Genomic DNA, 12,088 nt, shown 5'->3' with positions numbered 1-12,088 from the left:
CTTAGTCTGTTTATCTTCAGCAAACTGTTTGTGGGCTTTCTTGTGCATCATCTTTAGAAGAGGCTTCCTTCTGGGATGACAGCCATGCAGACAAATTTGATGCAGTGTGTGGCCTATGGTCTGAGCACTGACAGGCTGACCCCCCCCCCCCCTTCAACCTCTACAGCGATGCTGGCAGCACTCATACGTCTATTTGCCAAAGACAACCCCCTGCCCTGCCCGGACGGGCGGGGCCACCTACACATCGGTGCCATGCGACCATGCCTACCAAGCAACATCTGCTGATGCAGCGTCAGCTTGCTATTGCGTGGAATGTCAGCATGTGTGACTTGGGGGCGTCTGTGCAGGAGCGTCCCCATTTGGCGGCAAGCGTCATTCACGTTCGCGTGCCTTGTCACGCACACATGGCATTGGAGGCGGAGCTCACTGGGCTAAATTGAGGGCTAGTTATGGCTGGGATCTGTTTGTCACTTCCTGTTTCCTGTTTCACTCACACGCAGCAGTTTCACTTCATTCAAGGTGAGTCCACACTCCTTGATGGATGCTAATTATCCATTCATTCCCTTCCCATTTGAACACTTAACTTTAGCATGGTGTCTGCCATATTTATTGTCTCACACATTATTATTTTCACTCTCATGGTTCATTCATGCACACACCATTAAACATTCATCTCATTTATTTCACTGTCTCCGAGTTTCAAAGTCCATCTAGCTTTGAACAACTTTGGTTCATATGTGTGTGTGTATATATATATATATATATATATATATATATATATATATATATATATTTTTTTTTTTTTTTTTTTTTTCATTACATTGTATACTTCATGGTTACTCTGTTAGTATAGTACCAACTGATATACATATAATGTTATTGTTTTTGTCATATTTTTTTATTTACATATTTTATTTATTTTTTCTATTGTCCCCTAGATTCTAAGCCCATGCCATTATTGAACCACATTGGTTCATGCATATACATACTTATGTCATATACTACTTTACTTCTATGCTGTTATGACAGCATCTATTGATACTAATGCATTTATGTCTCAGTTGACATTATTAATGGATACTGGGAGATCTTTGGTGACACATTCCCCCATCCCGGCCATGTCTGCCCCCCATTTGTGCTCGGTTGGGTTGGTTTTTCCTCTGCCTCCTCTGCTCCTGAGCCGGACGCTCATTACTGCTGCCTCTGGGTCTTCAGAATTTGGTAGTCTGATCCAGCCTTTGGTGAGTATAGGGCCATGTGTTTCGGACCCTCTTGACTAAATGTCATGATACCATCTCTGTGTTGATACGTATTTGGTTAATTATACCCCCTACAGATGTACTACACATGCATCTACCCCTGATGAAGCGAGCATGGTCTTGCGAAACGCGTTGAAATACTTTTCATGCCTGTGTACTTTGCAATTTACATTTTATACCATGATACGTGTAATGATATTTTTTTACTGTATGTATCATTCCAGTGGCTTGACTATGATTCATGTTGTTTATGTTTGCATGACAATTTTAATACATTTTGAGACTGCATTTACTCTGTCAATTGTTGGCTAACCGCATTGACCTCATTTAAAGTCCCGGGGCGATTTCCTGTTTTTTGAGGCGCCATGTTGAACTTCCAGTGACCAGTATGAGAGAGTGAGAGCGATAACATCAAATTTAACACACCTGCTTCCCATTCACACCTGAGACCTTGTAACACCGAGGCACATGACACCGGGGAGGGAAAATGGCTAATTGGGCCTAATTTGGACATTTTCCCTTAGGGGTGTACTCACTTTTGTTGCCAGCGGGTTAGACATTAATGGCTGTGTGTTGAGTTATTTTGAGGGGACAGCAAATTTACACTGTTATACAAGCTGTACACTCACTACTTTACATTGTAGCAAAGTGTCATTTCTTCAGTGTTGTCACATGAAAAGATATGATAAAATTAGGGTTGTCCCAATACCACTTTTTTAGGACCGAGTACAAGTACCGATACTTTTTTTCAAGTACTCGCCGATACCGATTACCGATACTTTTTTTTTAATGTCACGTGACAGTTTTTTCTTTTTGCTATTTTTTTTGGGGGGGGGGGGGTGAACGTTGTATGTGTTTTTTTTTGTTTTTTTTACAATTTTTATTTTTTACAATAATATTTTTTTATTATTTATTGTTTTTTTTTTTTTGTTGTTTTTTTTAATCAGCCCTTTTGGGGGGCTTTGGTGAGATATCAGGGGTCTTAACAGACCTCTGATATCTCCCCCTTGAGACAGAGAAAGAGACAGAGGATAGAGATTCCCCAGTCCCTTTCTCTGCAGCCTCAGCTGCACTGAGAATGAATGGAGAGAAGACAGCGGCTCCTCTCCATTCATAAACTGACACATCGTAATCACAGGAGATTACAATGTTTCAGTTATGTGAATGGACAGAGTCAGCTGACTCTATCCATACACAAAGGAAGGAGGAGGGGGACGGAGGAATGGAGGGGGAGAACGGAGGGGACAGATAAGGAAAGAGGAACGGAGGGGGAGAACGGAGGGGACAGATAAGGAGAGAGGAACTGAGGGGGAGAACGGAGGGGGACAGATAAGGAGAGAGGAACGGAGGGGACAGATAAGGAAAGAGGAACCGAGGGGGAGAACGGAGGGGGACAGATAAGGAGAGAGGAATGCAGGGAACAGCGGAGAGGCACAGAGGAACGGAGGGGGACAGATAAGGAGAGCAGAACGGAGGGGGACAGCGGAGAGGCACAGAGGAACGGAGGGGGCATGGAGGAGGATGCAGTGACAGTCAGCTGTGAGCGATCACCGCTGTATGTCACCAAAGCTGGTGAAAGCCGCTGGGGGAGAATCTTGTAACTCCCTCACGCGCCGATCACAGCTGTCCTCTAGGTATCGGGGGAAGCATTGGGAGCATTTGCCCGAGTACAAGTACTTTGGCAAATGCTCGGTATCGGTGCCGATACCGATACTAGTATCAGTATCGGGACAACCCTAGATAAAATATTTACAAAAATGTGAGGGGTGTACTCACTTTTCTGAGATACTGTAAGCACAAGGAAATTTGGGAAAATTAGCACATAAAGTGAGCCTATCCCATTAGTGCACCTTAAAATATGTCAGTTCAAACAGAGCATGAGAAGGTCCACTTGCCATAACATTAAAGAGTAACTCCACCTTTGTTGAGAAAAAACCATTCCCCTCTGGGTGATCTATGTACATTGCAAGGATTGTAACAAACTTTGTTGCAGATTCCTACCTTTTATAATTCTAGAGAAATAGCTGTTTGTTTGTCTGTGTCCATGTGCGAAGTGAGTCTGTATGGGAGTGGTTTTGTAATTATCAATCAGCTGCTGCAGGGCTCTAATGAGGAAACTGGCAGGGTTTGCATCACTTTAGATGTGATTTCCTTTGGAAATATCTCACCAAAAATCAAATTTTTGTGATTTTTGCACAAAATCGAATTTGTACCATACTGCAGACTTCTGGGAAAATCAGCAAGCCAATCACACAAGCAGGAAATGACATTCCAGGGTGGCGTTCTGTACACTATCTGTGTATAGAATGCCTCCAGTTAGCCATATTGCATTGAATTTTACAGAGAATTACAGAGCTGTAGTTTGAAAATGTAAGCACATTTTTTAATAATATTCAATTACAATATTATTATTATTATTATACAGGATTTATATAGCGCCAACAGTTTGCGCAGCGCTTTACAACATGGGGGCAGACAGTACAGTTACAATATAAATCAATACAGGAGGGATCAGAGGGCCCTGCTCGTTAAAGCTTACAGTCTAGAAGGGATATGACTTGTGCCGCAATTGTATATGCTATATTATTTATTTATTTTTATGTGCAATTTTTTTTTCCCACGAAAGTGTTTTATATTTATATGCAAACTCAAGTAAGGAGTACAGGTACATATTCACAATACTTGGCCAAGAAATGTCATGAGATTGACTTCCTTGCTGGGATTCCTAGTGATATAAGATTGGAAAGAAACCAATACTATCACTGCACACACAAAACAAAACAAGTGAATCATATTTCCATGATCTAATTGGGATCAGGTAGTAATGTTTTACTGTGCTCTTATCTAATACTTTGCTACCAAGCTATGCCAGTAATGGTTCCAGCTCAGGAAGCTGGAAGGCTTTCTTCTTTACTGGAATTTAGCAGTCACTCTGCTAGGCTCTTGGCTCTGGTCTAGTGGGAAGAAGCTTGCCTTGTGCCCTTTTACACATGATCTCCTGCTCAGTAAACAGGACCAAGGCCTTCAGTAGTCCAGTTCATACTACAGCTTTTCCCCATTCCTTTTGTTGTGGCACATTTATGTGTCCAGTCATCCCCATTAAAGTGGTTGTAAAGTCACTACTGAGAAATCCTGAAAACCCCTTTCTTACAGGAAGATATATTGTGCAGTATCTGTGTTTTTGCAAAACTATTCAGCAAAATACCTTAAATTACAGCACCATTGCACGCTCACGTGACGGGCCGGCGCTCTCCCCTGATTTGAGCACTACAGCGGAAGGGGCTTAAATTCCCTGCTGACGTGAGCTGGGAGGAGAGAAGGAGGGTGATAGGAGGTCACGTGAGTGCCCAGCGGTGTTATAAAATAAGGTATTTTGCTGAATATTTTTTAAAAAACACAGATACTGCACATTATATCTTCCTGTAAGAAAGGGGACTACAGGATTTCTCAGTAGTAATTTTACAGCTATAGCGGCGGGAGGGGAGGGGTGGGGAGGCAATGGATAACACACAGATTCTTGAGCTGACAAGCAGGGAGGGAGGGGGAGAGAGGAGAGACTGCTGTATGATGGAGGCACATAAACTGACCACGGTAATCAGGGATCAGCAGCCATGATTACCGTGGTCAGCACACTAAAGGGGACACAGAAACAGGCAAGATCAACTAGGTTTTTCAGAACAGAGAGAGGGACAAATGACAAAGCACAAGCACTATGCTGTGTATCCTGCTTTAAAGGATCAGGATCATTGTTTTTGTTTTCTAATGCCCCATACACACAGTCGGATTTTCCGCCAGAAAATGTTCGATGGGAGCCTTTTGTCTGAAATTCCGACCGTGTGTAGGCTCCATCGAACAGTTTCCATCGGAATTTCCGCCGCACAAATTTTGAGATCTGGTTCTCAAATTTTCCAACAACAAAATAAATTCTGATCGTGTGTACACAATTCCGAAGCACAAAGTGCCACGCATGCTCGGAATCAAGCAGAAGAGCCGCACTGGCTTTTGAACTTCATTTTTCTCGACTCGTACGTCACAGCGTTGTTGACATTCAGGATTTTCGACCAACTTTGTGTGACCGTGTGTATGCAAGACAAGTTTGAGCCAACATCCGTCGGAAAAAAACATGGATTTTGTTGTCGGAATGTCCGATTGTGTGTACGAGGCATTAGGGTTACAACCACTTTAAAGGGGGAAGAATTATGTTTTGATGATATTTTGGATTGTGATTGCACGAATCCTAATAATGGAGCACTTTATTTGATATCTAAACCCAAAAGCAAAAAGTTATTATATTGCAACTTGCCAATCCTTAAATGCGGTGACTGCAAGTTTTACTAACAGAAGTTTTTTAACCTTAATGCATAGGATGCATTAAGGTCAAAAATGCATCCTTTATTGTAAAGAATGTGACTTTAATAGATGACATAGGATTTCTGGTGCATTATGGGTTAGCTAAAGAGGTAGCACAGTAGTTGGTACTTGCCTTTTTTCTAGCTATGTCTGACTCAAATGTTCAACTGAGTCCACTGATAAGGGATGAGTAGCTTAAGAGAATCATGTGTGTAAATTATAGCTTGAGATCCCGATGATTTTTTTTAATGCTCTATTTCATATTTAATTGACTGATAAAAAAAGATATGTCAAAATGCACTATCCATTCTTCTAGGGAAAAGCTGTGTGAATTTTCAGTTTAACTAGCCCACACAAGACAGCTGTGACCAACGGTATGACCATGCCCTGAAATAGAAATTTGCTTGTAAGGTTTGGCAGGAGTTGTGGGACTTTCTGGCACCCATAGACTGGCTGACCACAGTTCAAGAGGAAGCTGAAGGCTTTATTATCAGCTGCTGAGGAAGTTGTGTAACTAGTTGTGGTTATAGCTGCATGAGCTTAAACTTCTGAGGAAGTCAGAGTACAGACACGCCTGACCCCATGCGTGTGGGTTTTTTTTTTTTTTTTTCGGAATGACCTTCAGGTCTTTGGCTGGCAGTACATACTGAAACTTGTTCTTCCTTCATAACCCAAAGATTGGGGGTTGTAGAAATGTGGCTGATTTTCTCCATACTTGTAGGTCAAAGATTCGGTATAGAAGCAACAGACAGCCAGATCACTAGTGTGTTAGATGAAACAACAATGGCATTGTACAGATTTCTAGGTAGAGGAGGTATAAAAGCATTCTCTACACCTATGGTAACAGATACGCTGATTAAGAGTTCATTGACACCTGTCAGATCCATTGCGGTGCATTTATCACACACGTGTTAGATTGCATGTTGACGTGAGTTGCGAAAGCAGCCTATCAATTTGATTTGGCTGCCTAAAGCACAACAATAGAAAAAAAAAGAAAACTACTGCATTTTTGCTATTGTGGCACACTGCAGCACAGAGACATTACCATGCTATGGTGCACTGCAATGCAGGTTCGTTGGTTGGGGTAATATTCATGAATGGCACACCATCCCATGTAACTTGTGGTACTGCAGTGCAGTAGTGTGAATAGGCCTTTAAAGTGGTAGTTAACCGCAAAAAACTAAAAAAATGTTTGGCCTGCAAATTATAGCGGAGTTCCAGGCAAAATGAGAACTCAAACAATTAAACCTCCCCTCTTTTTTGGATTTTTTTTTTCTTTTTAATACCTTTTGGCATGTTTTCTTCAGTCCCATATTGCTGCGATGAGGTACGTCACTTCCTCAGTTTTATCGGCCCTCCTCCTTCCCCTAATTGCCTTCTGGGACCTGTGTGTGTCCCAGAATACAATGGGACTAAACAGAAACTGCTGCGTGACTCGCACATGCGCAGTAGGAAACTACTATGAAGCCTGAAGGCTGCCGCTTTCCCTTACTTCCAATGCCGGTGCCTGCACCCGAAGCCGATGGAGGGATCAGCGACATTGGGGTGCCGACATCGTGGGTTCCCTGGACAGGTGAGTGTCCTTATATTAAAAGTCAGCAGCTACAGTAAGAGTATAATGTGCTAGTATGCGTTGCATACTAACACATTATGAAAGACTTACCCTAAAACAATGCCCTCCAGTGGTATGCCACCACTGCTGACAGGGCTTCCATCTTTATCCGGTCTTTTTTCTGAGTTTGCGGGCTTCGGCCATTTAATTGGCCAAGCTGTGATGACGACACTCCCACACATGCGTGTAGGAGTCACGGCCACGGCACAGCTCTCTCAATGGAAGGCATGACGCCCATTGAGAGCACAGTGCGCGAATGCGTCGGTGACATCACCTGCTGCTGCTAAAGTAAATATCACCTAAGCGGCACATGTTTAGGAGATCTTTACTGTACCTACAGGTAAGCCTTATTATAGGAAAAGTGGAATGTAGGGGGCTCTGGGTGAAATAGACCATCAAGGGGAAGGGAATTCACAGTATTTGTCCAAATTGGAGACAGGACAAGCGGACAGACATCTTGATGAACACCTCAGCAGTACTTCATAAGAGGGAAGCAAAATTCTGGTAAAGGCAGAACACAAAAGAAGGAGCTTCTAAGTGCAGTAATAACAAGACTTTTATTGCCCAAAGGATAATTAAAACACTTACTACAAACTTACTAAACACTTACTAAAATAAAATGTACACAGGCTCATCGAATCACATAGGATGTCCAGTGGGGAATTACACAAAAGATATGGCAACAATGGTGACAAATCCCATCTGACCAGCGGTGGGGAGCTGCATGTCAATTTTCCAGGAAGGACGGCAGCGCTGCCGGGACCAGCGTGGAACGCCCCTTTGACGTCACATCCGTGTACCTGCCTTTAACGCTCGTCCCGGCAGCGCAGGGCACTTAGAAGCACCTTCTGTTTGTGTTAAGCCTTATTATAGGCTTACCTGTAGGTATATAAATAAACAAGTAGAGTTTACTACCCCTTTAACTACTTGCTTACTGGGCACTTAACCCCCCCTCCTGCCCAGACAAATTTTCAGCTTTCAGCGCTGTCACTCTTTGAATGACATTTGCGCGGTCATGTAACACTGTACCCAAATGAAATTTTTATCATTTTTTCCCCACAAATAGAGCTTTCTTTTGGTGATATTTGATCACTTCTGAGTTTGTAATTTTTTGTTAAAAAGATGAAAATAGACCGAAAATGTTGACAATAAAAACAAATATATTATATTTTGTTATAAAATTTTGCAAACAGGTAATTTTTCTCCTTCATTGATGAGGCTGCACTGATGGGCACTGATAAGGCGGCACTGAGAGGCGGCACTGGTAAGCACTGAGAGGTGGCACTGATGGGCACTGAGAGGTGGCACAGATGGGTGGCACTAATGGGTGGCACTGAAGGGCATTGATAGGTGGCACTGAAGGGCACTGATGGGTGGCACTGAGAGCAGGCACTGATGGGTGGCAGTAATGGGCACTGGTAGGTGACACTGATAAGCAGCACTGCTAGATGGCACTGATGAGGCACTGATTGGCATCACTGGTGGGCATTTATAGGTGGCACTCTTGGGCATTGATAGGTGGCACTGATTGGTGGCACTGATATTCACTGGTGGGCACCGATTGATGGCAATGTGGGCACTGGCAGGCGGTACTGGTTGGCACAGATGAGGCGGCTATGCCTCTTCCACTTCGGGACCGATGTCCCTTCAACGCTGTCAGCGTGAGGAGAAAAAAAAATGAATGGTCATTGGCTGACAGCTGATCACGTGGTAAGGGGCCGGGATCGGCCCCTTACTCCGATCTGTGATCACTCGATGTCTATTGACGGCCTCCCGGCAATGTAGGTCCGCGCTGTAGCCGTCATTCGGCTATAGCACGGACAGGAAAAGGTTAAGCTGAAACTTTAAGAATACAACAGTCCCATGCAGGAGAGCTTTAGTCTGGGTTCACATCTAAGCAGGATGCAGGGGACCGGTGCGTCCCTGTTCTCAGTTTCAGGGACGAATCAGGGACGAATTTTTCCTGAATTCGGCCCTAAAACTGAGCCAAAGACGCACAGGACTCCTGTGCAAGCCACTCCGGAGATGTGTAAACTGGCTCCATAGAGAGCTGGTCACAAACTCTTGTCATGCGAATTGGATCCGGAAAAATCCATATCCAATTCGCACTAGTGTGAACCCAGCCTTATACACGACAAGGACGATACCAATTGTAGGTTGCACTTCTGAATTTCCATTTCTCAAACTGATTTCTGAATGGTAGGGTCAGCCTTCTTTATTGATACTGGGTGCAATCTCAGTTTTATATGAATGAAGCTTCAGCATCTCTTTGGATGAGGGTGAACCTGGAGAGTATGTCACCAAAATGAAGAGAAATTCTATACACATTCTGCACACAGTAAAAAAAAAAAAAAATAGGTGTACATTTGAATTTTTTTTACAGCCCATAATGCAGAGTGCAGGGGTGCCGCTCCCCAATCTATGTGTATAGACCCCTAACCACAGGCTCTAATAGGCTTCAAAAAAGGGTGGGCTCAGGCGCAGAGAACTGCGCCCCAAACCCACCAAGTTGTGTGACAATAGCGAATGAAGATTCGCTATTGTCACACTGATTCTCCTCCTGGCCAATTAGGAAGCAGGTCATGAGACCTGTTTCCCGATTGGCCAAAAAGATAAGCGATCCTATTGGCCTAGGAGGAGGAGGGGGAGACGCACGGCCGCCGTGATGCCGAGGAGGAGACACAGGGGAAGCCGCCACCTGTCGCCTGAAGGGAAGCACTGCCCGCGCCATAGATGGGGTAAGTGCGGGCTGGTAGCCAACCGACCGGGGGTGCTTTGGGGTGCAACTCACTGGGGGGGGTCGGGTGCAGGTGACCCGACCCCAACCGGGGGGGGGGGTGTTTTTGGGTGCATTGTTTGCCACCCCCCCAAAAAAAATATACCACCAGCCGCCACTGTATCTGATTAAAGCCAATGTTTGGTGGTGTGCCCCTGCAGTAATCTGGCTTCAGACTATATTGACATCCACAGCTCAGTTTTGGATGAAATCATACCAACTAAGGCTCAGTTCACACTGGTGCGACATACGCTCCGACTTCGAGAGCACATGAAAGCATCACATGTATAGATCAATGATTCCCTATGAGAGCCTTCTTAACTAGTTCGACTTGTGTCAGTCCGACTTTGGAAAAGGTTCCTACACTACTTTGGTCTGAATTCAGCCCATTGAATATCATTGAAGTCGTATCCAAGTCAGATCAGCATCTTAACTATCCGACTTGTGACATCCAACATAAGATTACAGCAGCAGAAAAAGGAATTTATGTCACACTGGGATTGTTTTGATTGGTCAGAGGACAAGTCGGACTATCTCATAGTTGGATCAAAATTTTATTCCGTTCAATAAAGTCGGATCAATGTCGGACCAAAGTTGCAGGGCAAAGTCGGATCGACAGTGGCACGACTGTCGTGTTGCACCAGTGTGAACCGGGCCTCAAACAGAGACTTCAAACATGAGAGCTTTTCCTGCCAGTAATTACGTACCTGTTGCTGCTGTAGGCTAATACAAACCATTGAACCACAGACACTGATAATTGAATTGAAACCATTGAACTGCACGATTTGGAAACCGCATTTCAGTCCGAATCGGAAGCAATTTCAGAGACATCTGTGTGGTTTCCTGCACAGATGTCTATTGAAATCACCCCCGAAGTTGCCAAAAGTAGTCAGGAACTACTTTTGGGAATCGGTGCGGCAAAGTCGGCGTTGCACCGATTCGGTGCCATCAATTTTACATGCGATTAAAGGATGTTGATGGTAGCAATGATCTGTCATGAATTAATAAAAATGTCCAGCTAATCTACAGCCCTTAGGCATGGATCTGGCTACAAAAGCTCCTGAACACTGGCAGTAAGACTCCCAAAATCAATGAAATGCAATTTTCTCAATAAGAAAACTATTAAATGAGTTAGCACAAACAGATCAACAGTAAGGATGAGGTTCAGGTTCATTGCTAATATGAGCTTGCAACAAATCATGCACGTTCTAGGTTGGAGTTCCCCATAGTAACCATAATGTAACTCCAAGACTTTGAACTTAAGTCTCGTACACACGATTGGATTTTCCGCAGACAAAACCTTGGACTTTGTCTGAAGGCGTGTGCCTGGATTTTGTCTTGCATACAAACAGCAAGGAATTGTCGGCCAACAAACACGAACATACTCACGTACTACGTGGTTTTTCAGCTTTTTATTGCCACCCTTTGGGCTCTTTCTGCTAATTTCCTGTTAGTAGAAGTTTGGTGAGTGTTGATTTGCGCTTTTCATTTCGCACTTTTCATTTAGCGCTTTTCATTTCACGCTTTTCAGTTCACGCTTTTCATTTCGTGCTTTTCAGTTCGTTTCTGAACGGCCGTTCGTCAACCAGACATGTTGTGGAATCGGAGGAGATAACGTGTTATTTATTATTGGCCTTGGAGTTATTGCTTTGACCCAAGTTCAATCCAGGAACAGGAGGAGGATTTCTTGGACCAAAAATTGGTTGCTATATTAATCGTGACCAATTATGTCATATGCTTTGCTGCGGGAGCTCCAGGAGAATAATCCAGATGATTTTCGGAATTATCTCCGGATGACGGACCCCTGCTTTAACCAACTCTTGGCATTGCTAACCCCTTATATTAAGAAGCAGGACACATGCATAAGGCTTTTATTTTATTTTTTGGTTGAATAATGATTTGATTTGTTATATTTTCTATATTTTTGGATGCATAGAATGCACTTTTTGGTTAAGTTCTATTGGCAGATAGCATGTCTAATTTTATTTGTTTTCTTTGTTTAAAGCACAATAAAAAAAATTGTGGAGAATAATACTTGGCAATGTGTTTTACTTCAAATAACAGTTTGGGAGTAGGCAGTTACATTTAAAA

General features: G+C 43.5%; 1 protein-coding gene across 1 annotated transcript in view; it reads left to right on the top strand.

Annotated features, from left to right (window-relative positions):
- The window catches only part of MAPDA (N6-Methyl-AMP deaminase), an 80,612-nt gene extending 68,744 nt beyond the window's left edge, over positions 1-11,868 (top strand). The window contains exon 11 of the mRNA XM_073618839.1: positions 11,557-11,868. Coding sequence (XP_073474940.1) covers positions 11,557-11,650 — 94 coding nt within the window. The 3' untranslated portion in view covers positions 11,651-11,868. The remainder of the gene's footprint in view (positions 1-11,556) is intronic.
- Positions 11,869-12,088: the final 220 nt, after the last annotated feature.

Source organism: Aquarana catesbeiana, linkage group LG03 (assembly GCF_042186555.1).
Source record: "Aquarana catesbeiana isolate 2022-GZ linkage group LG03, ASM4218655v1, whole genome shotgun sequence".
Classification (NCBI taxonomy): domain Eukaryota; kingdom Metazoa; phylum Chordata; class Amphibia; order Anura; family Ranidae; genus Aquarana; species Aquarana catesbeiana.
Note: the sequence above shows the minus strand (reverse complement) of the source record. Positions and strands in the feature narration are given on the sequence as shown.